We start from the raw sequence: 26,705 nt of genomic DNA on the forward strand, positions 1-26,705 counted from the left end.
ATAAAACGAAGAAATGACAACCAGCCAAAGAGAAAATCCCATCAGCTTTTTGTCAAGGGAACCAGGGTGATGCCAACAAGTGCCCTGCAGCACTCGAAATTGTATTAAATTAAATTGGGGTGGCTGGGAAGTACACTAAAATGATTTTCTTTACCGAAGAGCCTCTCGTTTAACCGATTCTGTCTGTGAATTGAGGGACGCAAACTACTTTAAAATTTCATTAGTGAAAGCCAACTGACATCAATACGTTATATTAACCTTAGAGTTGTCATCTGTCCTAATTGACTCAATATGGTTAAAGTTTCTTGTTAAAGTTGCTGTTTGAGCAACTCATTTTTATGTCTAGCTTATTCAGTGACATTTCATAAGTTATGGATGCAAAACATGAATGAGTATGTTGCCGTCTTAAAATGATACAGGAGCAGAAGGTGACGATGCACATCTCACACAAATCTTTGTTCTTTTTTTATTTGACATTTTGTTGAGGCATCGTTCCATTTTTGAGTCAGCGTCTTGTCTGACCATCTGAGATAGAAAATAGATGTTTACACCTTTTGGTTCACTCCAAACAACTTGATCTATCTTTAACAAAACATCTTTAACAAAACACAGCTGTGAAAACACATTTCCAGTAAGACGTGAGAATTACATCACTGTGCCAAAATAACTACACTTTTCTAGGCTAATTCCAAGATATATGGACAGAAATCCCTGCTTTTAATAGAAAATAAAAATGCAGATGTGGAGATAAGTCTGTGAGCAAGATCTGAAGATTTAATCGCTGTCTTCATCATTGTTGGAAGCTTCAGGTTCAGAGCCGTTGTCAGATCGCCGTGGGGAGCCCTCGTTGTCTGATCCCGCTTCAGACACTCTGTCTGATCCCCGGTCTGACGCCGCGACGGGCGAACCAGGCCGAGACTCTTCATCTGATCCTGACCGACTCCTCTTGCTTTCGTTGTCTGACTGCTCCGAGTCAGACTGCCGCTGGATCCTCCTCTTCTTCACTGGGCGGTCGCTGCCGGAGTCGTCGTCCTCGGAGCCTGCGGAGCGCCGAGGGCTGCCCGCCTCGCTGCCGGAGCGGTTCCTTCCTCCATCCGACTCACTGTCGGATGCAATGCGCTTCCTGTGGCCGCCCTCGTCATCAGATCCTGAACCACTGTCTCTTTGGTGTCTGTGTGGGAGAGAGGGCACCAATGAATTGAATTTTGTTGATTTACTTATATTGCCAGCACTGGTTTGAGTGTAAAATCAGATTTTCAGGACTGTGCTTTTACCTGTCTTCAGCTATTTTCAGTCCATCCTCATCTGAAGATGATTCAGAAGAGGAGATGATAGCCTTAGACTTGATCTTCCCTTTGAGAGATGGTGGCAAACGCTCAGGCTGTGGCTAAAAATGAGAATGTTAAAAGCTAGGAGTTAGGCCTGAGAAGATATTTTAAAATGATTTAATCCGGACAGAAGAGCACAACAAAGAAATGACCAAAAAGGACCTTTTCGATCCTCTTGCGTTCTTTGGGTTTACGCTGCTTCTTGGATCGTGATCCTCCTTCCTCATCATCACTTTCATCCTCTCCTCCTGCTTTAGCAGGTCTGCAAGCACAGGACAATTTTCTCTTAGTATTAACATTGTTTGCATTGCAGTCGAAATAACCACATTTGGCATTCACTGCATCAGACTCACCGCCTCCTCTTCTTCTTCTTCTTCTCTCCATCCTCGACCTCCTCCTGCTCGCTGCCACTTCCACCCTTTCTCTTCTTCTTCTTCCTGATTGGCAGGTCCTCGTCAGAGTCATCGTTGACGAACTCATCCATGTCACCTCCTTTCTTACGCTTGGAGATAAAAATAAAAAACAAGTATGTTACCAACGGTGAATTTTGGTGCAATTTAAAAGTTTGCTGATGAGTTCGCTATCGGTGCTAGCACTCACACGTCCTCCACCACCGCCTCCCTTCTTCTTTTCTTTGGCCATTTCTTTCGACCCTTCTGCGAAGGTGAGCAGGTTCTTGGTCTTCTCCACGTACAGAGCTCTCTGCTCCAGGAGCTTCTTCTGTTCCTCTGCCTCTCTGTTCCGTTTTTCCTCCTAACGAGGTTTGAGGGCGACAAGCCAAACGGTTAATAAGAATCCTATTACCATAAAACATGTAAAACATGACTCCTTGTCACTGTGCGCTATTACCAAAAAGATTGACATTTTTTGTATGGTAGCAGCATAAGTACCTGCTCTTTGAGCAACTGCTGGCGCAGCAGGTCCCTCTCCTGCTCCTGTTTGGCCCGAAGCTCCTTCTCCTCCTCATCCTGCTTTCTGGCTCTTGCCACGTGGTATTGAGCCTGACTCAGCAGGTCAGAGCACTGCCTGCAATCCCACAACACACCCGTACCCACAGTGATATTACAACCCACACTAAATGAACCAAACTCCAGTCCCATGTAAAACATTGTAATTAAATGTAGAAATGGGTCAATTATTATATATTGGCAAACTATCAGTATCCTCTGATATTAGCTTTAAAAAACCAACTACTTTTAGAGCTACTGCTATAAATTCTTGTCATTGTTCCCTGAAAGCACACAAAAGCCTTCAGCGTGTACCATGAGGATAAATTCACACTGACCTGGCCTCAGAAGCAGCCAGAGCGAGGTCAAACCTCATCTTGTCTCCTGCCTTGCTGAGGTAGCTGAAATACCTGTGTGAAGAGGAGGAGGCAGAGGAGGGTGAGAGGGAGATAAAATTTCAGGACTGGGCAGAGCACAGCCAGGAGGATCAGGATGGTAGGAGAAGTCATAAATCAAGTCTAATGCCACTACCTGTGAGCCAGCTCAAGCTCTTTGACAGCGCTGAGCACAGCCTTTAAGTTGCTCTTCTCATCTTTCAGCACAAGAGTGGCCAGTCTCTGAAGCACCAGCGCCACGTTGAACATCAGCACCGTGTCGCTGGGCGCCACGTGACGGGCCTCATTGGAAACACATCAGAAAGACAAAGTTATACTCTCCACATATTGTAGAATAAAATAAGTGCATTTAATTTTTTTCTCATGTTACCTTCAGTAGCATCTGCTTGCACTCTTGGAGTTTCCCACATTTGAAGAGCGCCCTCGCGAGGTACAGCAGCACCTCAGTGTTCTGATATTTGTAAAATTTCTTCAGGCAGTTCTCATACTGTGGAGCAGATCAAAATGTAAAAAACTGTACAGACCAAAGACAATAACTTTCAAAAAGTTATCGCAAATGAGGCTCTTACCATCTGCACAGCACTGATGTACTGCTTCTGCTCGACATAGATGTGAGCCAGATTTAGCCAGACGTCACTGATGTCCGCTGTGGCCTCCCTCACCTGCGCAAACACATCCCGAGCCTCTCTGAAGTAGCCCTTGTGGGCAAGGACGGCACCTGGACGAAACGGTTTTTATGTTTAATGCATCATCCACATACAGTAGAATAAAAAAAGCAGAATGAAGCTATACAGACCGATGCCATTGGCGGCATAGAGGTTCTTGGCATCATTTCGCAGGACTTGTTTGTATATCGCCAGGGCTCGATCCTGGTGTCTCTTTTCCTGTCGAGACAAAAACACCGTTGCTCCATTTGGGGATCTACAGTTTCCTTTCACATAGTGTTTCATCATAGAAACACCCCGCATCGCCCAAAACAAAGCAGTGGTGCTACATCACACACCTATGTTCGTGTTTATAATGAGGGAAGCAACTCATCTATTAGTTACACTGATAACAGGATGTAAAGTTCTTACAAGATGGGAAAAGTTAAGACACAGCCCCACTAGTCACAATCACTTTTGCATTGCATGAAGACACAATGTTAAAGTCTTCGGCATTCACTGAAGTGCTGTACTCTTATACAATTTCAACTGCACTGTCTGTCATTTGTCGCTCTTTCAACTTATGTTAGAAAACTGCCGTCTGCACCTTTTCCCGGTCTCTGGTGGGCTGGTGCAGCGTCTGCAGCCACACGTTACCCAGAGCCAGCATGGAGTAGGTGTCGTTCTGTGTGGACGGCTGCTTCAGGATACGCTCAAACTTCTTTTGGCCCGGTCCCCATTCCTGTTTGGCCAAGTGAAGGTTTCCTATCAGAGACCAGGCGTCCGGGTGGTCCTGCGCCAAACAGAGCAAACGTAAGAAAGAGCTTTGCGTCAGACTCTGTCATCTGCTGTTGTGTGAGTGTTGTACCATAGATAGATAGATAGATAGATAGATAGATAGATAGATAAATAACCTGATTAATCTGCAGAGCTTCTTTGAACCAGTCAGAGGCTTCATAGAAGTTTCCTTTGTCACGAGCCATCGCTCCAAGACGCAGATAACCTGTAAGCCAAAAACATTTAAATGATCTCTCAGAGTACAATCATTTAGTCTTCATGGTCTCACACTTTTTATTCTCTCATGTGTCATGCTTACAGTCCACATAGTTTGGATGCTCTCTGAGGATGTTTTTGTAGAGTTTCTCAGCTTCGTGGAATTCACACATGGCCTCATACAAACGAGCCAGATTGTAGGAGGTGGTGACAGAAATGGCGTTGTAGTAATGCTCGTCATGCTCTCCCTCAGCTTTGGCCCGGTCCAGAGATGCCAGAAAATATTTCTGTAGGAGTGAAGACATGACCCCAGCTTTGAAATAGCACTATTGTATATGCTAAATATACAGTGTTCTGCACACTTCAGGATCCTTAAATATCACAGTGTAGAAAGCATTTTACTGCGTCGTTTAACATCCCTCATTCTCACTTTGATATTAGTCAATGAATTCCCTGGTAAATGTGGCTATTTTAGGACATCAGCTAATAGTCGCTCTCTGTTGTATGTTGTCAGCTACCTTAGCCTCTCCCAGGTTGCCCAGTCTGAAGTGAAGAGCCCCCAGGTTGTTGAGGATCTCCGGGGGAACGTCGGCCTGCACCTTCTCCTGCAGGATGCGGGTGGCTGTACCGTAAGCAGACAGCGCTCCCTGTATGTCAGTCTGCTCCAGGATCTGAGCCAGCTCGATCCATGCCTCCACATCATCTGGGTACTGCTCCGTTACCTTCTTCAGGTGACCCTGGAGGACAAAAACAGTGGCGTATAACCAAATTAAAAATATCCATGAAATGACCATTTAACATATTCCTCAGGTCAAATCTGGCAGTTTTCTGAGCCAGGTGATAACTGACAGGATACCTACTTTAGCGATGTCTCTCTTTTCCTGATCGTCAGATGTTGCATAGAGAGACCCAAGGATTTTCATAGTTTCATAGTTGTTGGGGTAGGCCTTTAAAACCTTCTCAAAGCACTGTGCTGCGTTCTCCTTGTCTCTCCGATACACGTACATCTGCCCCAAGCCAAAGAAGGGCAACACAAAGGTGGACGAGGCAAACTGAGTGGCTTGGTAGTAATACTGAAACGCTTGGTCATAGTCCTCCTGAAGAAAGAAAGAGCAGAGATATCAGAGACGAAAATTGGTAGTACAGTAAACAATCAGTTCGCCGGACCGGGATTGGGTTTTGGATCTTACCTGCACGTGAAAAGAGCGAGCTAACTGGTAGCAGCTCTCAGCCTGCATGGCTTCGACTTCTGTGTTATGGAAAGCATGGAGGGCCAGATGCTGCACTTTGCTGTAGTCCTGATGGGGAAACAGAAACCAAAGACGCATGAGTAGTAGTTGAGTGACACACAGGTTTAGATTTGTGTCAGGATTTCAAAAGGACAACAGACTAGTGATTACCTTTTTGAAGAAGAAATGGTTGGCGAGGTGGTTGAGCACCATGGGGTTGCTGGGGTCGATGGTGTAGGCCCGCGATAGGAGCTGCACTCCGTTCTTGATCGAGTCTGCCTCCTTGTTGTTGAGCTCTAAAACGGCCAAACCAACAAGAGCTCCCACGCACTTCGAATTAAGCTCCAGGGCTCGACCGAAAGCCAAACGAGCCTTCTCCAGTTTGTTGAGCTTGACAAAACAGTGACCCATCCCCAGCCTGACCTCCGCTGCTCAGAGACGCCACAACAAGATAAAGAATGGTGGAGATATTAACTGTTACACGTGTCTACGTATGAGAAATACATTATTAACTGCAGATGGAGATGGATCACCCATGTTTGGGTGTCAGCATCAATGTTAGCAGATCTACAAAAGGGAATCACAGTACAGGTATAACAAAAATCTTGTTTTTTGGATCTTGGATCTTGTTTCATAATCTGTCCATGCCTAGACCCTGGTATTACCTATTATGATTAAGACTTTTTAAGACCCACAGATACCCTGTTCAAGTTAAGTGATTGTGTCTTTAGTTTATCATTATTTTTTAATGGACATTATTCTTCAACTGTAAAATATCATGCTTTAGTATATACACATATGCCACAACTCTATAACTCTATAACCACCTTTGTAATCTTTGTCAAAGGTGTTTGTTACCAGATTCTTTTACTTTCAAATATTAATACTGGCCTCCAAAGTCTTGTACTGGCCAGACTCTAGTAGTACAAGCAGCAGTATTAATGTCATCATAGTAGTGCTAGTAGTAATCAGGGACACAGGGATGTGTTTTCGAGATAAAACAAGTTGCTTGTTTACCTGGGCAGCCGGGGTTTGTACGCAGGGCCTTTTTGTAGTACGCCAGTGCTCCTCTGTAATCCTTTTTATTGAAGGAGATGCAAGCTTTACCTGTTGAATAACAATGGTGTGATTATTTCAGTCAATCACAGTGGTCAGGATGAATCTCAGTCTCTTTTATATTCAACTTGCCAAGCAAAGCAGGGATGTTATTGGTGGACTGATTGAGGACAAAGTGAAACTGAGCATCGGCCTGGTCCATCTTGTCTCCTTCGAGCAGGCAGAAACAGGCTCTTCCCAACAAATGGTTCTGATTGACACACGAGCATGTTACATTTAGTTGAAATGCAAAAACACTGGCGCCAGAGTGGTCCTCTCTCATTATCAGCAGCTCTGACAGACATTTTTCTTACCTGATCATACATGATGATCTTGTCTGCCATAGTATAGAGAAGCGTGGCCTGCGTGATGAGCTCTTTCTTGGCATCTTTGTTTTTCTCTTTACGTGCTTGCTGGACATAGTAAGCTGCCAATGTGTCCAGACAGGTCATCTGGTCTTTCTCATGGTCTCTGTAGTCCAGGTTTCCATCGATGCGAGCCGCCTCTAAAAGCTTGACAAAATCCTCTGTTTTGCCCTGCTTGTAGTACTCCAGCTGAAAAAGGACAAAGGGGCTGAATTTAACTTTGCTTTACAGGGATCACGTTTGATATCTGGCTTGTGTTCAGTTTCTTCAGGATTCTAACATTATGCATTACGACAATGAAAGTAACAACCGTCTGTGGTAGCGCCACTGACTCACCGCCAAAGCAATCCAAATGTGGAGCTGTGTGTGCTCCTGCTTCAGGATACTGATGACCTCGTCTCCTTCTGGCAGCTGATCGAAGTCAAGCTCGATAACCTGCAATGTGCAGTTTGCTTATGTTAGTAAGCATCAGCGTCTGACAAAACTCCTGTATCGTTTAAGACTGTTATGAATGAAGGTTCGATGGAACAGCGATGAATAGTGTCTGAGTTTTTACTATAACATCTCTGGGTATATTAGGCCATTATGTTTGGTGTTGCAAATCAACATCCGTGACTGTTTTATGGCATTATTGAATTTTTAATGACTTTTGCACCAACGTGATAAAGGGTCTTCTTTTGGTATTTATTTCACTTAATTAGCCAAAACTAGCACATCTATCTAGATGTTTAGCCATTAACAGTTATTTCATTGACTTACAACCCAATATCACACTTAGCTTATAATACATCAGTCCAACTGCAAAAAATCCTACCTTAGTGAAAGTTATAGTGCTCTGTGTTCATTGCAAGTGTTCTAGAGATGTTGATCCAACTGCATAGTTATTTTGGGGGCTGCGGTGCTACTGAATTATATTGTGTCATACTGAGATTATTCTAATGCTCTGTTCACATCAGTTATATCAGTGTAGATACTCTCTCTGTATAAAGCAATACAACTCATCAGCACCACAAACTACAGATACAATATTATACAGCAGCTTACAAAAGTGTTAGGCACTGTGGATGTGTAGATTCTTATCCATTATGCAAAACTACCAGCGATGCTCTAATTGGTCCCATATTCATTCTGCAGCACGACAATGACCCCAGACGCACAGCCAGAGTCATACGCCCAATCCCAATGTCCCCCCTCAGACTTGGAGGCATGTTCCCGGTAAGTTTGTGAGGACTTATGGCTGTCCCACTGTCAAACCATCGAGGGCATGAGGGCTCCCTAGCAGACATTTTGACCCCTTTAAGCCCACTTTTCGTAATTCCGCATTTCTGTAGACTTTTGCTGAGGGAATTACCCAAAGTTGATAGCATTGTGACATTAAACACAGGGTTGCCATGGTTATCAGGGGACGCCCGGAAGCGTTAAAAAACAGCAAACAACGGCCATAAATCGCAAGAAAAACAGGATAGAAGAAGAACAGGTAACAAACAAGCATGAAAGGGACAAACCATAATGTTAGCATTACAAAAAAGGCAGTATATGACAGTATAAACCCAGAGCTCAATGTGATTCTGAGCCAGAGGTGTTGAGTTATTTGTCCTATGATGATATGATGATGAATTCAAAATATCCAAATTGGATCAGATCTGATCCAGCAATCTTTTTTTTGTTAACAAACAGGGAACAAAGGGAGGGGGGGTAAAAATGTACAATCAAAAGACCCAAACCCACAAATGAATGCAAAAGTTTTGACATCATCATGGTAACGCAATATAAGGTAACTCAATCACTCACCAGGCGATGCCAATTAAGTCTGTGAGGGTTCAGGGCTTAGGGGTTTAGGGGGGCATTGGGATTGGGCCATAGAAAACTATCTTCAAAGACAAAAAGAACAAGGAGTCCTGGAACAGATGGTCTGGCACCCAGAGAGCCCTGATCTCAACATCATGGAGTCAATCAGTAAGATTACATGAGACATAAGACACTGAGACAGCCTGAATCTACTCTCTCTAACTGTGGCAACAACCCACCTGCCAAGTACCTTTAAAAACTGTGAAAGAATGTAGTTTTAAAAGGATGGTCACGCCACATACTTATTTGATTTTGTGTTTTTTATTCCGTTTACTGGACTTTATATGACGCTAACTGAATATATACAATTGATTCATGGCATTACTTTTTTTGCATGAACCATTTGCACGGAATTCAAATATTGTGCGAGATAATTTGTATATCACTGCTATTATGAACTAACCCTAACCCAGATGTCTCAACACTTTTGACTTTTTAAATTAAGATAAATATGTAACGATGCTGCTGTTCCTGTTAAACCTGATTTCATAGGTACTGCATCACTGAATACGGCAGTGACAGAAAACATCTCAATGACTTTAATCAGAGCGTGATGTCATATTTCTGTTATAATGTTTTCTAATGTTTGCACGTCTGTACTTGCAGCTCCGGGCCTTTACCGGTATTTACGTTTCAGATATCAACATTAAACACGAAGCTGAGATGTACTGAGCGTTAGCTAATACTAGCTAAAGTTAGCATTAATGGCAAGTGGCGTTAGCACGGCGAGGTTCACTTCAAACAATAACTCAAGTTTACATGAGTTTTACCTCATCGGTGTCCCGCAGAGGGATCTCAATGGAGCCCCGAGACATCTTGACTGAGGACAAATCCACTTGAAGTTAGATTAATTAAAAAAATAAAATAAAATCTCCAGCCCGTTGTCTGTTGGTCGCTACTTCATGCTTCCGATAAGAAACAAACATACGGACGGTGCAACAGAAAATGTGTCCGGCCAGATTATTAATCATCCTAAAGTAAGGTTCCTCCGGGAGTTGAACACACGACGCTCTCCAATGGAAACCTTGTTGTACATAGCAATATTAGTACTTTTACGTAAGTATCAGTAGTAGTATCACACCGTAAAAATGCTGTTTTAAATGTAATGGAGTAAAAAGTACAGTATTTTCCCTCTGAAATGTGGTGGAAAAAATACTCAACTCTAGTAAAGCAGGCTATAAGTAGGCCAACTAAGCCGACCTAAATTTGTGCATAAATAAGTACAATACTTGAGTAAATATATTTAATTCATTATTTACTGCTGGTGCACAGTAATAATGACAATAACAACCAAACCAGTTACATCAAAATGCATCCAGGAACACTTTTAGTGGGTTTAAAGTAAACCTAATGGGACTCGGTATCAAATGCTTACAAACGAAACTAAACATATAAATGAAGTGCAGACAGTATTGAAAGAACCACCACTTTCAGTAGAAGTAATAGTATTTCTTAATGGACTAAGAATTATTTCCCTTATCACACACTGCCTGTGAGAGGAAATTTACTCACTGTGTTTGCTGAATTCAAAGTTCAAAATGTGGAAGAAATGTTTGGCAGACTGGGCATTTGATATGTTAAACCAGTGAATTTAAATTGAAATCCATTAACTGCATCATTGTCACAGACCTCTGCAGGGCAGCATTTTGGCAGAAGTGGGTTGAGGTGGGGGATGATGGGGGGTGGAGGGGTGGGAGAGAGAGCTGGGGGATGTCAGCTGGTTTTGATGTGAAGCAGAGGAAAACAAACATAAGAGCATCTTGGAGACCTGTGCTAACATCACAGCAAATCAGAGGAAGACAAGAAAACTGAAATGAAAATGAAGCTCTTAATTTAACATTTAACAATATTGTTTTTCTTTTCAGAGGACCTGCCTGGGACTGAGAAGTAAGAATTTATTTTCAGAATTTGTTTTGACAGTGTGATATTTGTAACATCAGGACAAACAAAATAACAATTTTGTCTCATTGCATAACCCATACTGTGTGAGTTTTAGTAGTGGAGATTTGATTTAAAACATTTTATGCTTTTAACTTTGTGTTGCCATCATTATTCTCTATAAGAGCCAATTAATGTCACATTTTTCTTCCACAGTTTAGGATGACAACAAGAAAATAGGTATTATATAGTCCTCTGAATAGATCCTACTGTATATATTTAAGCATTAAAATCAGTCAAATATAGAAAGGAGTTATTCAAATCATTTATTAAAAATTATAAATTATAAATTATATTCTGTAATTTTAAAGTGTGTTTCAATTTTTATTTGTGTTTTATCTGTGGAGACTGAGGCAAAGATTTATTTGATTGTTTATGAAAATATCAGGTCATGTAGGAATGTGACTCTCCAGGGACTCGGGAGAAACAAGCACAACAAGCATGTCGGACAGCAACGATGGTACGTGTTGCAGTTACTTTACTCTTCTATCAAGCCAAAAATATCAAAAAGTCAGTGTATTAACTTGCTTTACATTATTCTTCCTGTGTGTGAATGTACACTAACTTTTGTCCATCTCCATGTGAAGTGTGGGAGTCACCAGGCTGTGGGACGAGGGACGTGCTTGAGGACAAAAAAGACACAAGTGGATTCTCTGAACATGAACTCCTCGACATCATGTATAATGCATGTAATACATCCAACTCAGGTACACAGGCTTGCGTTCTACTCAACAAAACAGATAAAAATAATCCCAGAAAGTGTTTGATGGTTTATCCCTGCTTCTCTCTCGTCTTCAGGAGAGGTGTTGGCCTCCACCATCGTGCAGTACCTGCAGACAATGACAGCTCAGAGTCCAGAGCAGGACAGAATGGCTGCCCTTCGACGGATGCTCGACCCGGACCGACAGGACCCACATGTGAGCAGAGAGACTTTCCACGCCACCATGAGAGAGTGGATAGCCCAGTGCAGCCAGGACAGGTGAGATTAAACTCCAGATCACCATTATGCTGGATGTCATGTCGGTGTGATTTAGTACATAAAGTAAGTAGAGCAAACAATAAGAGCAAAGAGAAAAAACAAACAAAACAAACAAATTGATCATAAATGCAAGAAGGAGAAATGTGTTAAACATTTGACAGGTTGACACATTGCCACACAGCAATTTAAAATCAAAATTTTAAACTTTTTAAAAAAAGTTAATCACTCTAAGAATCTGAAGCTAATTGAATAAAGTGGTTGAGTGTTTGTTAATATGGGTTTGTGGCTGTAAAACATGAGAGTTATTCAAGCTTAGTGATTCTCTTCAGTTGGTGGAATGTAACCAAGATACTTTCACTAAAGTAATTATGTACAATTTCAATTTTTCTATTTGATAATACTTTATACTTTCACTCCATTACATTTACTAAGGAAATTTGGTTACTAGGAGACCATAATCCTAAAAAAGCATGATGCATTGGCATAGATTAAACAGTATTTTAAATTAAAGTTAAAATTAACTCCACCTTGACATCGTTAAATGCTGCTTACATGTAAATGTATAAAAATAGTCAAATAATATATGACTGAATCGTGCAATTTTGCATAAGTTCTTTTACATTGGATACTTTATTTTGCTGGTTGAATGTAAGAGTATTCTGTAATGGATAACAAGGTATAGTTAATGAGTTAATGGATGGACAGATACATTTTTTGTACTGTGTTAAGATCTCAATACTTCTACCACCAGTGCTTTTCGTGCACCAGCAAGAGTGTCAATGATTTTCCCTAGAAATGAAAGAAGGGAAGATGACCTGCAAGAACCTCCCTCTTTTGATTAATGTGCATTTTAAGTGATCCGTGGAAACGAACTCACTGACTCCTCCTGTGTTTCAGCACTGATGTGAGTGGCAGTCATGTATCCTGGCCAGACTCTTCTAAAGTGCCTGTAAACGGTAGGCTGTCACTGTTTTGTTCAGAATTCTCAGAAATGTCTAAAACAGATTAAAAGCAATTCACTAAACCTGATTTCCTCTCAGGGCTGGATTTGTCGTGCTCGCAAAGCAAAGCAGCCTCTTCAGAAAGCCACCAATGTTCCTGGTTTGTCATTTCACTCCTTTAATCACAGCGTGTTTACCTCCTATAATCAATGTGTCGTCGTGCTTCATCACTGTTTGTTTGGCTTCAGTGATGGAAAAGACCTGTTAGGCACGTTGGCTGAGCTGAAGCACGCTCACTGCAAGCTGAGCGATCAGAACAGCAGCCTCCTGCGGACGGTGGCTCAGTGTGAAGATGTGAACCTACAGCTCACTCTGGAGATCACGGAGCTGCGAGCAAAGCTGGCCAGGTGAAGGATTAACTCCAGTTATAGTATGTGGGATTATTACTGTAATTCCAAATCCTCACAAAAGCACACCAATATTTAATTTAATGTAATTATTTCCTATTAACACTTCATTTAAACAAAATAATGATACACATTCCATGATTGAAGAGAAGCCAGGAGAACAAAAATCATAGATCCCACATACTCAATGGGATTCAGATTCAATATAATTTAAATCGGGTTTAATACAAAATTTCTAACCTGACTTCGATCATTTACAAGTGACACATCTCTATCATGTCAGCTCATACACATCTTCTTCTTTTAGCAGCTTGCAGTCACAGTTAATGGGAACGTTTTCAGAGTTAGAAGCTCGGATTTAAAAAGTTGAAAGGAATGTTCAAAATGAGCCAATTTAAATAGACACTGTGAAAACCGTGTGCCAGCCTGAATAAGAAATAGGTCAGTGTCTCATCCCGGTCCTCACGACTTTTGTGTCTTAATTGTAAAAGTTACACGGTGAAGGTGTCCATGGATAGATAATGATAAAACGGATATCATGACCTCCCTACTGAAAGTGGTCTTTTGTGTCTGTCTGTGGTAATTCTTCACCCCTTTGTTGTCTTTTTGTGTCTTTTAACTGAGCTCTGTGACTTTTAAACAATATTGTAATAATATTCACAGAGGGTCGTACATTCATACATCACACAGGACCCCTGCGCCTGTGCCGGGTAGGTCAATCTGGTAATCCATCCATGAAGGTGTCACTTCTCTCATTAATACAGACAGATGTTTTGTGTACATAGTTCTGGAGTTTTTGGAGATTAAATATCACTCACTTAATCTATGTTTTCTTGACATGTGAGGCACTGTAGAAATTTGGCAAACAAACAATATTTGCTGATGAGTAAGACCAGAAAATTACTATGAGTACAATCTAGAGAAGGTTTTCACTTTTATAAAAGAAAACCACTGCAGCACCTCAAGTAATGTGGCTTTACCATTTAGTTTTCCTTTTTGTTAATATTCAGGTAAAAACAGAAGAAAATCTATGTTCTTACCATTTTGGATAAGAATAGAGTGCGGCTGAATAAATGAAGCTGTAATTTATATCGTGGTGTGTGCAGTGCTCAGCGTTCAGCAGTGAGAGTCAGATCACTGACAGAAGAACTGGAGGAGACCCGTCAAGCATTTAAAGAGGCCCAAGAGAGAGCCACTCGCTCCCAAACCAGCTGCACCAAAATGGTATTTCACACACTGAATCATATCTAAGTGAAGCTATACCTAGTAAGTTCAATTCATTTTTTGCGGTGACTATTTTCACGTAAATCTTTTTGATCTTTAGAGCAATGAGGTTGAATGCCTGAAGGTTCACATCAAGAGGCTTGAAGACAAGGTAACCTAAGTCCAAATGTGTGCACTTTCCGAAAACTAAAGTTTTTTTTCATGAAACAAAATTTCCCTTGTATCCACGAAGAATGAAAAACTCACCTTCGAAAGGTCGTGTTCTGAAGAAAGCGTCAACAAACTGAGGAAGGTCAACGCTGAGTTGAGGGTAAGAACAGATCAGTAAAACTCTCGTGTGTTTGTCTCTGCGTTACGAGTTTGAACTGAACGTTAAACATCTTAACGTTCACAGGCCGAGCTTGAGGAAAGCCTGGTTATGTTGGCGCTGAGAGACAGAGAAATCACAAAGGTTGGTCCATCACAGTCAACAGGAAAAATCAGTTCACATAATCATTTTGTCTTTTAACTTGACTTTGAAATGTTCTGGTGTAGAAAGACATTCTTATGGATAAGATGAAGAACTCTCATGTGGAGAATCACAACATGATTGAGGTACGTGTGACAAAGGAGACATGGTGCAAATTTGGTAAGATGCTATAATATCTTGTTTGACATCGTACACTGTAATAATGTAAAGCTAGAAAGGCCACATTTCATCATGTTAAATCACAAAAAGAAACCAATATCATAATGCAATGTGACAACACTAATATCAACCATTACAAGCACCCTTGTTTTGCGTGTGATATTTTATCACATGGTTTTGAGTGTGCGTTTTTGGCTGTTATTCAACACATACTCTCTATTCTGGTGTTGCAGGGTCTGCAGTCAGAGCTGATGAGGTTACAGGAACATTCTCACCAAGTTCTTCTGAGGTACTTTAATGTCACTTGTGTCAGGTTTCTCCTTGACCCACTGTAGCTTGGAGTGTATCTAATTTTACAATTCATCAAAAGTTGTCAGTGAAAACATTTCAATCTACATTTCTGAATCTAAACGTCATCTGTGTATATTTTTCTGGACTAACCTCAACATTAACTGTACTTATCCACCAGTCTTTCTTGACAAAATTGTGTGTTAAAATGCTACTTTGGCAGTTTAGTATTGCTCTTCCATAGACATCGAAGATTCACAAGAGGCAGATTAATAAAAGACAGAATGAGCTGCAGAGGCCATGATATGCTGACTTTTGAGTATGGTTCAAACTCCAGAAGCACTGCATCCTTCATTTCCCATAATGCTCAACAGCATTTTTCATCTCTGCCTCCTAAATACCCAGTTGTTTCAAACCACGCACCTGCACTTTTATAGTGCAGGTTTTATGGTTTTGACTCAAGTCCAAACAGAGCGCACTTCTCTAGACAAGCGCCCTTTTAACAGAGGGATGTGTTAGCTATCATAGGAAAGTTAAAGTCAAAAAATAATTGCAAGCTAATGAAAGGAGTAATATTATAATTCACCAAAATATAAAGCAGGAACTTTACAAGTATTAAAGTATTGAATCTTGATTTCTCCTGCAGGTATGACCGACACTTCATCAGTCCTCAGAGTCTCTACAGTCGAGATCCTCCAAACCACCGCTCTCTGCAGAGCGAGATGCAGGATATGCAGCAAGTAGGAGATGCTCACCATTCCCAGGTTATCTTCTCATGGTAATGATATTCTGTTTTTAATGTTAACCATGTCGCCGTCCTGCCGTCTTTGTCTGCAGCAGCATCACAGAACTCTGGATGACATAAGCCTCCCGTCCCTCCACACACACAGTGATGATATTCAGAGCATCATTCATAGGATTAAGAGCGCAGAAATAGCTCATCTTCTGCACAATAAGTATCCTGAGAAGGTGAGGAGAGAGCAGATACTCACCAGAGGATGAAAATTGTTACATGCAGTGACACTAGCATGTATAATTCTGCCTTATGTTTCTTATGTTGTCTCTCACACACAGGACTCTGCTCCCCTAGAAACACAGGAGAGGCCTTTTCCTCACCGCCAGCAGCAACAGGCAAGCATCAAGCAGCAGCTTGTCAATGTGTATGTGAGTTTTTTTACCTCCCGTTCTCCTGTTATGGTAACAGACTGGGTTTGGTTGATGTTAGTCTCCGTTCTTAGAGGCTACCTCCAGCTAATAAAATGGGTGTCTGGTTTTAACTGTGTTTTTATGGGCATCTCCATTACGCAACCCATAGGAGTTACTATCTTCTGTGTGTGAGAGTGTATCAGGCATAAGTGCAGTTTTAGTACCCCTTGGTAACTACAGACATAACAGCGTGTAAAGGAGATGTTTATAAAGCTGGTGGTTTCAGGCTGCAGGAGCTGGAGCTGCACAAGTGTGTGTGGGAGGAGAAAGGGGAGAAGGTGGAGGAGAGGCAGCAAAAGCAAAGCCAGACTGGGAGCCAGACTCAGATCCAGGAGGGCAAGAAGGTGGCTGTGGTGAATTGGTGGAAAGCCCTCAGCGTAGAGGGGGCTAAGGCCAGGACAAAAGAAACCCAGTCTGGCCAGGAGCTCTCTGAGGTACAAGCAAAGCTCCAGCGAGCAGAGCAGACAATCACTGATATGAGGGAGCAGGTCTGCCACCTGCAAGCCTCTCTGAGATCGGCACAGGAGTGTGTCACTGAGCAAAAAAGCAGCAGCAGAGTTCTTCGTATTGACAAAGAGACCAACACTGAGAGAGAGGAAACAGACAGAGCTGTGGGGAAGGCGGTGAAGGATCAGAGGGATGCAGCGGTGGTCACAGAGATTACAGGTGGAGCAGCCTCACAGCAGGAGCAAACCCAGCTTCAGGTGACCGCAGACGGACTTCTGGCGACCCTCATAAGGATGGAGGCAATGATCAACAACGCACTGGAGACTGCCGAGCTGGTGAGAGAGAGCGAGCAGAGGGTGAGCCAGGTGAGAGTGAGGATGGAGAGCATCACTCAGAGGGTGGAGGAGGCTCTGGGCCGAGCAACCGACACTGACAGACAGCTGAATGTCCTGGAGGCCAGGATCACAGAAAAAGCTGCAAATCAGGTTTGTTAAAAATCTGGTTTTGCTGTACATTAGTGACAGTAAAAATTTCATTTAGTTTGAAACTTTTTAATGATTTTAACTGATTTTTAAATGTCACAATAGTTGAAGTAATCCATGTAGATTCTTCAGTGTGTTGCACACAGCTAAAATGCATGTTTGATTATACTTTTATTCAACAAAAATCCACATAAATTAATGTGGGAAAATCATGCAGTGATTAATATTCCCTCTGTTGAACATAGCAATTATTTAAAACATCTGCATCACACATTATAACAAGCCCCAGGTTGCACATTTGGCTTCCAGTCACAACACTGAAGAGAGGTACATGTTTGTGTGTAATTTGTGCTCTAATGTTGCAACACAATCACCAATATTGCAGATATTTGAACCATCAACACTATTTTTGTCAGCAAAATAATCTCACACTATTTTGCAATGCTCACATGTTGTGATTGGAATGTCTCAGCCAAATGCAAATAGTGCCCGTCATGGATATTACGTGTCCTAGTAGTGGAAGTACTAGTAGTAATCCAGTGGTAGTCATCATTTTTTACTGCACGTAAATTCTAATTGTAGAAATATTGAGCACATGAAGTTGATTTGTTGTCTGTCTTAAATCATATATAAGACAGTAATAAATCTGTTCTCTCTGTCTGAACTTTTCCGAAGTCTCCAGGTCCCAGTCTGCCAGCTGATCCTGGACCAGATGCAGCGTGCTTTACAGCTGAGTCCGACGTGGAGCCTGAACACAGAGACAGAACGGAGAGTTCTCCCCTGTCTCATGGAATCTCAGAAGTCAGCGAGCCTCCACAGCCGCCCATGAATGGTATGATGGCTGCATTACACAAATACAGCTTCAGTGTTGTCATGGTTGTGGGGTACACTGTGATACATAGATGAATTAAAGCTACTTCCTTTTCTAATTGTAATCTCTGAGGATGTCTGAAAATAGACTGTGCAGATATTTATATTGCACACAACAGCTGGTACAGTAAGGAGGAAGAGAGAAAAAGCTCTTAGGGAGTGTATGCTATCTATCAAAGGGCAGTGTGGGGGAAATTAGGGGCGGTCAGAATAATTTTTTTATGTAAACACAGGGAGAGTCCCACCACTTCTATACTGGAAGAGGTTTTTTTTCCCCTGTCGTTTGATTTGTTCTGAAGGGCTTTGAGAAAATTTATCTAGAGACACTAGGAAATGCAGGGCCTGTAGTTCACAAAATACACAATGCAGGCTTTTAGGTGCATGCAGTATTTAACAAAAGAGGAACAATTAAAATGTGAATAAAAGAACATAATTTCTTCAAAAGATTTGGAAAAGCTTGTAGGACGTTTACTATGACTGCCAATGATGAAGTATAGTAAAGTATAGTAAATATGAAAAAACTACAGCCAGCAGCTGATTAGCTTGGCATAGCATTTTTATTTCTAGCCACAAAAATGAAAGAAAACACTATTTATGTCCCCGCAAAGCTGCTGGTTGTGCACTAATAAGTTTAACATTTCATCACATATTTTCCAATTCTAATCATGTTTCAATAAGTTTTTTCAACCCTGAAAGGTCATGGCAAATATTTCCACATTCTCCCTCCCCAAGGAAGAGTCCCTTGATGGCTCAGAGGGCCAAGTCTTATATTTAATTGTTTATTTGTGATGTAGAAAAGCGAGTTAGGAGCATGTGGGTGTTACTGAGAACCAGTGGGTGGCTTCAGAGGGGGAAATGATATTTTAAATGAGCAGACAGTTGTCATCTCCATGTCTGCTTGTTGTTATTTTATAGCCCTCTGTCTGAAGTCTAAACCGTCCAGTGCCACATTGACGTAGGCTTGTTTTTGCTAACCAAATGAAGCTGCATCCACGTCACAAAAAAGCAGCAGCAAGATGATCAATAAACACTTTATGCCAGTCATTCATGTCATAAAAGTTGGTATGTGCACTGCCAGTTTGTGACTGATGGCTACTTTACCACAGGATGTGGATGGTGTGTAATAAAAGCCAGTTATTGTTAATGTTAATGCGAGGAAGGTCTCATCTTATTTGGGGCTCTCCCCACACATCCAGCTACAGATGTTGGCACTGCCTTGTATTTATCAGGGACAGCACATACTCCACAAACCTGAAAGAAAGTGCTAGTTTTCATCTCCAATCCCCAGACACAAACAAGAGGCAGCCAAAACAACACCAAAGCACATATTTTGGGATACACCAGAGAAATTTTAATAAAAGCTGCTATGAGAAACTTATGATACATTCAGTGGCATATAATGATCAAAATTTCACAACAACATCACAAAGGTCTACAAAAATGTAGTGGGACAAGCGAATACTGAGGACACGTACCCATAATAACAATACAGAGTGTCTACAGCCAAGCTAGCAGCTCTGTGAGGCTGTACTTGGGCACACCTGGTGCTTTGAGCTAAATGCTAATGTCAGAATACTCTAATGCTACAATGCTGACATGCTGATGTTTAGCAGGTGGACTAATAAATTGCCATCCAGGGAGAAATGCTGCTAGCATGACCAAAAAATTATAACATAAACTTCATCCATGAGGCAAACGGCATCTCTAACAATGATAAATGTTGAGCTTTTAAATGTCTGTCTCTATGTACAATGGAGCACTCTGCCTCCATTAGGGCTTTTAAAACTATTATTAATTCCTCCTTTATCCAGCTTGCAAAAGTAAAACATTATGTGAGACTAAATCAACTTTATGCATTGCACTGTATCATTACAAAGGAATAAAACTTGTTTTTAGGTTTTATGTCCCTGTCAGACACAGTCAGCTCGTGTGATGATTAAAGATCTACTGGAGACTGATTGTAAATAATTTAGAGAAGCAGTGGGTCTCTAATGCTGTGTGTGTGGCGGTGGCTGTAAACAGTGCGCTCTTTGATGGGCAAACTATAAATTAAAGAACGGTGGAAATACCGAAATTTCTGGGATAATGGGAATTAATTTGTGGTGAGGCTGAACCCTTCCAAGAAAAGAGAGACTGTGAAGATCGCGGGAGAAAAACAGAGGCATCTGATGGCATTTGAAGTGAAAAAGAGGTTAAATTAGGACGAACGTGTGGATGTTGACACAGCTGCCAAGATATTCCCAGCATCTACGGTGCATCTTCATCGCCTCCATCTCGTCATACACTGGTTGTTTCAGGTAGCTTTGTCCAGTGTTTTCCTTAAAGATTTGTGTGATGAGTTGTGAAGTGAAATCTGGCTGTGAAATGCTGCGTCACACAGTAGTTTTATGATAGTTTTAGAGTCAGATTTGAGTCCAAATTCTTGGAAGTGTTGTTTTTTTTTTTTATCTGTATCCTCTCATATGTGAATAAAACTGGTTTATTTGTGGTTTAGTTACGTTTAAAGTGAAATATTGGCATTCAGCTCTGACGGTGCTCTACATACACGTCTGTGAGTTGCTGGTATCGTAATATTAACAAACCTTTCCCTGAGGGCACCTAAAGCAGACAGCACAATAGCTTTTACTTGGGCTGAGAGCTTTCAATCAGCGGATCAAGCACCTCATGTACTCGAGATGGTTGCCAGGTTATTGTTGCCCCTAGTTAAAGGGGTGGGTGGGGGTGTATGTGGGGAGGGGGGGTGACACTTCCTGAAACAAGAGTTTACAGTAGTTCTCCCAATCAAGTGAGTATCACTGTTCGAGCGGCAGCCTCACAGGACAGAAAACTCAATTTGTTTTCCCTTTCTGTTTCTCTCTCACACAATCTCTCTCTCACTCACTTACTCTTTTCTTTTTTTAACCGTCTCTTGACATTTGCATTGCACATGGTTCCTGTTAAATGCAAATCAGCTGTTTTCACTGTCTGTCTGTGCTCTGGCTCCAACAGGTGGTACAGGACCAGGCAGCTGCAGCAAGGTGAGTCTCTCCTGCATTATTACTGTAAAATATTATCTTGTTGTTTGTAGAAGCTGAGCTGCATGCTGAATGTGTTGTGTGTACGTATGTCTATGGCTTTTTTTTAAATGACCTGTTGGAAATGTTATCGAAGTTGTGGAAAGTTTAACTTGAAAACTTAGTGCTTTAACTCCAGTACTGTACTGAAGTACAATTCAGAGTAACTTGTACTTCCATTTTATAATACTTTCTACTTTTGCTCTCCTACAATTCAGAGGAAAATATTGTAGTTTTTATTCCAAAACATTTATCAGGCTATGCTTACTATAGTATAGTATAAATTTTAGTCAGTGGTTAACACTAACACCTTATTTTAGGTTCTCATTAACTCCAATGTAGTCCCAAGCCGATATACAGACAGAATTATCATAACTTATCCTATGAAGACATTTTATATTATTCCATCTGTGTTTTACGATATTCATTACCTGTCATAATAAACACTTACATCTCTTCACAGCTAAATCACAGTGAGTTATAAACCACCTATCTGGTATTTATGTGTTGCTTATAAATGCTAGAGAGACCTAAAGCAAAATTAGTAAGATTTTAGAAATAAATGATAAGCGTATAAAATACAAAATTTAACCAGTTGTTTCCCAGCCTTTTTGGCTTGTCCCTTACAAAAAAGCATTTTGTCACTTTTCAGATAAGTAAGATAAGAACATTTATCAGCCAAGAGGAATTTCCCCTCTAACCTTTTCAGATGGTTAACCGTCGAAGGCAAGTATTTCAAAATAAAGCAAAAATTACAGAAAAGTAAAAAGAAAAAAAAGAAAAAAAGAGAACTGAAATGTGTAGTACCTCCTCAAATAATCATCTCAGGACCCCACAGATTTACCTTGTGACTTTGGGAGCCAGTGGACCAAACTGCTTAACTATAGACTGGCTAAAACTAGCTCCACCTCCACCATCTACAACAGTAAAATGCTGCTTACACAGTCATGCATCAGTAATAGTTTATATATAGCATTCATCTGCAACACAAGTACTCTTAATTCTGATACTTGAAGTATATTTTGATCATAGTACTTCATTGTTGTATTTGTACTTTTACTTTAGTAAAGAATCTGAATACATCCACTGCTGGCTTTGGTTAAAACAACACAATCTCACTGCCTAAATAAGTTACAAGAAGATTTTCACTCAAGTAGAATTAGATAAGAGGAGCATCTGACTTTTTTCGCACAAATTGCTCCATTGATACACAATTTCCTTCACACTGTAACACTTCAGACCATCATCTCACGTTAATTCAAACTGTGGTGCTGTAATTCGCTGTGAACGTCAGATGTGGTGCTCCAAACAATGTGACTGCTGTGCTTCTTTTTTTTCTTTTTCTTTTTTTTTTTTCCACAACATTCAGGATGATTGCCGCTCTTAGAACCCAAATCTCTCGCCTGTGAAACGCGCCACAAATGGTGCAAGGTTTGTGCACCATTGCAGCTCACCAAACAGTAATGATCCTCAAGAGCTCGGAAGTGGATGCGTGGATTCCTCTTAGGCTGCAGAGTAAACACAGATCGGACGGATGCAATCTATCTATCCATCTATCAGTCTCCCACAAACATGCCCTCGCATACAACAACACACAAAACATTCTCCTACTGCTCCCACACTATGATTACAGAAACAAAAACAAGCCCTGCGGAACATACTTTTCTAGCTTTCTTCAGGTTTTAGTTGAGGGATGATCAGTGGAGAACACACACACACACACTCACACTCTCACACAAACACACACACACACACACACACACACACACTCCACAGCAGCCCAAAGAGGCATACAGAACCCTTCTCCTTAAATGGTCAAAGCTCCCAGGAGTGAAAGAGAGGCTGCTGCTGAAAAAAGACAGGGAACAGAGGGGACGGGAGAGGGAAGGAGAAGCCCCGAGGAAAGAGGAGTTTTCTGAGGGAAAGGCTGTGACAGAGTGACAGCTTGACTGTGGGAAGTCGGTGTTAGTTGGAGGGATCAGCGTGAGTGTGTGCGTTTCTCTACAGCACTACAGCGGTGGACTCAGGTAATGTGCATGCCGTCTCTGGACAGGTTTGGATTGTGGGCTGCGTAGAGCTGTGGGGTCTTTGATGGTGATGGCTTTAGGTGGACACATGCAGCTTCAGGAGATGCAGTTTCAGCTCTATCAGCCATTTGTGCAAGAGTTCGTGTTCACGGACTTTTTGAAAGCGTTGTTGGTCTGACTTGTAGCTGCCCCGGTGAGTTTACATAATCTAGTGTTCGTCTGGAGGTGAAACTCTGTGTCATCTTGCCCTCTCGTCAGTGTGTGGGTCAAGTGATTTTAAAGTCTGTGCATTTATATTCTCCCTCAAACCTGGCTTTACATGCATTTCTATTTGTTTCTCACGCTTCCTCTGCTATGTTATCTCAGATTGTAGCCCTGTGGCAACCACTTCCTCTGCTGGTCCTGTACTCAGTGCTTCACACAACCAAATTTTAAACAAATCTGGCAAGAAGGAGCAGGCTTATGTAACAGAGGAGGGGAGGAGGGTGCCGGTCCCTTCGTCTCCCTCTGAGGAAAGAGGCAGCGAGGCCTGGCTGCGATGAGGAGTTAATCCTGACTCTGATGGTTCTGATGCACAAAGAAGTTTTCTTTTAGAAGATGAGTGTACACTGCAAGAACAAGGTTTTCATGTCCTTATGGAGTTGTGGTGCAGGGGCTTTCTGTGCTCAGGCTTGTATGTTCTGTCCTGTTTCCCCCCACAGGAAATAATCTGAGTGATTCAATTACTCTGCAATATTTATCTCAGTCTCATGGTCTGCCGGGGAAACAGTCGAGCCTCCCACAGTGCAGGTTGGCATCTTTGTTTGGGCTGAGGCATTTTCAAGAGGTAATAGTTTTTTTCTGCTTCTGTCAGCAGGAGAAACACGGTCGGCTTCGATATTTCTTTGCTTGAAAGCAGGAGTCTGTCATCAAAAGACTTTAAACATTTTCACTTTTTTTTTTTTTTTTGGTTGCTTAGTAAGAAGTGAAATGAACTAAAACAGATATGGCAGTATTCTCAGATGATGTATACAGACACACAAACTTCTAGTACACAAGTATTCCTCTCCTTATTTGGCATATTTTGATAAGACAATACAACTGTTGCAGCTGTGGAAAAAGTAGACTATTGATGAATGAATAAAACAAAGTGATTATGCAAAATGGAATTCAGATCCATGTTGTTAGTCAGTCACGAAAAAAGGCAGGTGGTTGTTACCAAAACTGCCCTGAACTTCAGGGGCAATTAGGTAATCACATTAGAAATATTCAGAGTGACTCACTCTCATATTTATATATGCAGGAGAACCTCAAAGCTGATTTCTTTTCATCTACACTGATAAATAACAACTGAGGAGGTAGACTGAGATGACGGTGTATACTGAGAATCAGATGAAACGAGTACATGTCAGCAAAAGATACATGAGCTTGCTTTCCTTAACAGCATGACATTCAACATCTATTAAGCTCAACAGCAGTGTAGTAAAACTGCTTTTTAAAGAACAAAAACTTCTGTACTGTAGGCTGAGAAAGAGAAGTGAATTTACTCCTGCATGACACTAGTCAGGAAATATCCTCGCAGCTCTCTGGAAGACAGTTAAACAACCCATTTCCTCCCCAGTGACTCACAGCCCCTCTGTCCCTATATGTTCCCAAGAACTTGTCATGTTTGTGATGACACTGAGCAGTTCTCTGAATACTCTGGCCCTGAATTCACAGAGGATTTGTCCTGTGTAAAGTGCATGCCATACCCCTGAAATAACCAGTAATTCATCACACCTTTCCCTGGCCGTATTCATCAGCTGCCGCAAGTGACGACAAGCACTGGCGGCAGAAACACAGCTACACCTGTGTATGTAAATCTGTCTATTTTTAGTGACACCAAACAAATGAGGAGAGGTGTGTGAGGGTGGGTGGGTGGAATGAGTGGGTGGTTACATTAGCATCAAATACACTAACCCCACCCTGACTCCTCTGAGTTCACTGTGCTCCTTCAAAGAGTTAAATCCACAATTAATTCCACATTTAGATTTGCATACATTTGTTACTGAAAAGGGAAAAGCTGCGAGTTCAAACAATGGTTCAGTTGCACACACCTAACATTTAACTAAAATAGCTCATGCTTCTCTGTAGTGAGCCAGGTAACTGCTGCAGTATCGATGGAAAAATAATCAGTGAACATTTTGCTAACTAAGTCATTCTTTTGAGTAATTTTTAAACTTAAACAATAAATTCACCGGTTGAACTGGTGAACATTTGTGACAATAGTTAGATGTCACTTTGTACTATGGAAAATTAAACAATGATATCATCAGATAACCAGCAAATTAAGCAGTAATTAGAATAATCATTAGTTGCCCATCTGCTATCAGACTGCACCACAGGCTTTGTTTTTGATGTGGTAAAGATTTGAATATACAGTGAGACAGTCTTTGACGAATAAAATATTCCACTAACATGTTTGCACAGATATGATTCGTTCTCTGTTGCTGAAGCTCCAACAACACTGATCATTAATACCAGGAACATATGCCGTGTCCACTATCCTGACTTTGGTTCAAGTTAAGCGCTCCAACCTCTTTCCTAGGAGCAGGATACTTTTCATTTTTTATAATTTCCTCAGTTATTTTCTTTCTCCTTATAGCTAAATGCTGTCGGCTTTCTTCTTCTACTTTTCATACTTTGTCATATCATTTGCCATTTGTCTTCACTTTATATATATATATATATATTTGTTATTTGTTATTAAGATAATACAGACAATGTCTTCCACCTTTATCTTTAATAAACTGAGATTTAATGAATTCACTGTTGATTAGCTTTTGGTGAGAAAAAACATTTTCATGCAGAGTAGTAATTTCTCTCATTTATCCTTTATGCTTGTACTCATATTTGTGTTCCTTCCATAATTTATCCACAAGACCTTCTGTTTGTTTTACTTTGTCCCTCAGGAGCACATTGCCTCAGTCAGCTTGAATGTTAACAACCCAGTGCGTCCCAGTCTCTTTGACCAGTTTGGTCAAAATAGTAACAGTGTGGGAAAAAACGTTAGCTTTGCCAAAGGGCTCAGCAGTCGGGCTCAGTCATGACTGGTATTTATTTGCATTTTCAATCACAGTCAGTATTGCTGTCTTTGTGTATGGTTCCACTCATTCAGAAAAAAATGATTATTGCTTGTTATGCGTCTAGAAGAATCTATACATTTTTCAGTATCTCCCAAAGATGAGTTTTAATGCGTCTTTTTTTTTTTTCTTCCACTTTCCCAGTGAAGGAAGGTCTAGTAAATATATTCATAAACGTCAAGGTGCCCTGTGGTATTTTCTTGTAAACAAACAAAAGTTATGTTAAGATTCTGTTTCTCACCAAAATACAGTGTTTATCCTTGAGGTCTA

The 26,705-nt window shown here is 41.2% G+C and overlaps 2 protein-coding genes and 1 long non-coding RNA gene across 5 annotated transcripts in view; 1 reads left to right on the top strand and 2 right to left on the bottom strand.

Annotated features, from left to right (window-relative positions):
• Positions 1 to 452: 452 nt before the first annotated feature.
• ctr9 (CTR9 homolog, Paf1/RNA polymerase II complex component) lies at positions 453 to 9,775 on the bottom strand. Its single transcript, XM_056371877.1, has 23 exons — positions 9,615 to 9,775; positions 7,333 to 7,431; positions 6,946 to 7,185; positions 6,725 to 6,842; positions 6,554 to 6,643; positions 5,708 to 5,964; positions 5,498 to 5,605; positions 5,168 to 5,404; positions 4,826 to 5,044; positions 4,411 to 4,594; positions 4,229 to 4,317; positions 3,922 to 4,107; positions 3,467 to 3,554; positions 3,240 to 3,388; positions 3,041 to 3,157; positions 2,807 to 2,952; positions 2,614 to 2,685; positions 2,219 to 2,354; positions 1,929 to 2,081; positions 1,682 to 1,830; positions 1,491 to 1,590; positions 1,275 to 1,387; positions 453 to 1,171 (listed from the first exon to the last, which is right to left on the bottom strand). The coding sequence occupies exons 1-23, from the start codon at positions 9,657 to 9,659 to the stop codon at positions 775 to 777; spliced, it is 3,492 nt and encodes a 1,163-aa protein (XP_056227852.1). The 5' UTR covers positions 9,660 to 9,775; the 3' UTR covers positions 453 to 774.
• An 830-nt stretch (positions 9,776 to 10,605) lies between these two features.
• mrvi1 (murine retrovirus integration site 1 homolog) overlaps positions 10,606 to 26,705 on the top strand; it is a 32,532-nt gene continuing 16,432 nt past the window's right edge. For 2 of the 3 annotated variants that reach the window (XM_056380692.1, XM_056380711.1), the window contains exons 1-19: positions 10,606 to 10,731; positions 11,171 to 11,242; positions 11,370 to 11,489; positions 11,581 to 11,761; positions 12,659 to 12,717; positions 12,802 to 12,862; positions 12,951 to 13,109; positions 14,216 to 14,333; positions 14,434 to 14,484; positions 14,566 to 14,643; positions 14,728 to 14,784; positions 14,868 to 14,927; positions 15,195 to 15,250; positions 15,896 to 15,989; positions 16,087 to 16,218; positions 16,324 to 16,409; positions 16,682 to 17,387; positions 18,060 to 18,216; positions 21,243 to 21,271. In XM_056380692.1, coding sequence (XP_056236667.1) covers positions 11,224 to 11,242; positions 11,370 to 11,489; positions 11,581 to 11,761; positions 12,659 to 12,717; positions 12,802 to 12,862; positions 12,951 to 13,109; positions 14,216 to 14,333; positions 14,434 to 14,484; positions 14,566 to 14,643; positions 14,728 to 14,784; positions 14,868 to 14,927; positions 15,195 to 15,250; positions 15,896 to 15,989; positions 16,087 to 16,218; positions 16,324 to 16,409; positions 16,682 to 17,387; positions 18,060 to 18,216; positions 21,243 to 21,271 — 2,223 coding nt within the window. In that variant the 5' untranslated portion in view covers positions 10,606 to 10,731; positions 11,171 to 11,223. Of the gene's footprint in view, positions 10,732 to 11,168; positions 11,243 to 11,369; positions 11,490 to 11,580; positions 11,762 to 12,658; positions 12,718 to 12,801; positions 12,863 to 12,950; positions 13,110 to 14,215; positions 14,334 to 14,433; positions 14,485 to 14,565; positions 14,644 to 14,727; positions 14,785 to 14,867; positions 14,928 to 15,194; positions 15,251 to 15,895; positions 15,990 to 16,086; positions 16,219 to 16,323; positions 16,410 to 16,681; positions 17,388 to 18,059; positions 18,217 to 21,242; positions 21,272 to 26,705 lie in introns of those variants that run through there. The other variant, XM_056380701.1, reaches the window with a different exon arrangement.
• LOC130172205 (uncharacterized) lies at positions 11,679 to 16,379 on the bottom strand. The gene is made up of 3 exons (XR_008828240.1): positions 16,242 to 16,379; positions 14,580 to 14,760; positions 11,679 to 11,790 (listed from the first exon to the last, which is right to left on the bottom strand). It is a non-coding gene; the product is annotated as an uncharacterized LOC130172205 (long non-coding RNA).

The sequence above is a fragment of the Seriola aureovittata genome, chromosome 1 (assembly GCF_021018895.1).
Source record: "Seriola aureovittata isolate HTS-2021-v1 ecotype China chromosome 1, ASM2101889v1, whole genome shotgun sequence".
NCBI classification, from domain to species: domain Eukaryota; kingdom Metazoa; phylum Chordata; class Actinopteri; order Carangiformes; family Carangidae; genus Seriola; species Seriola aureovittata.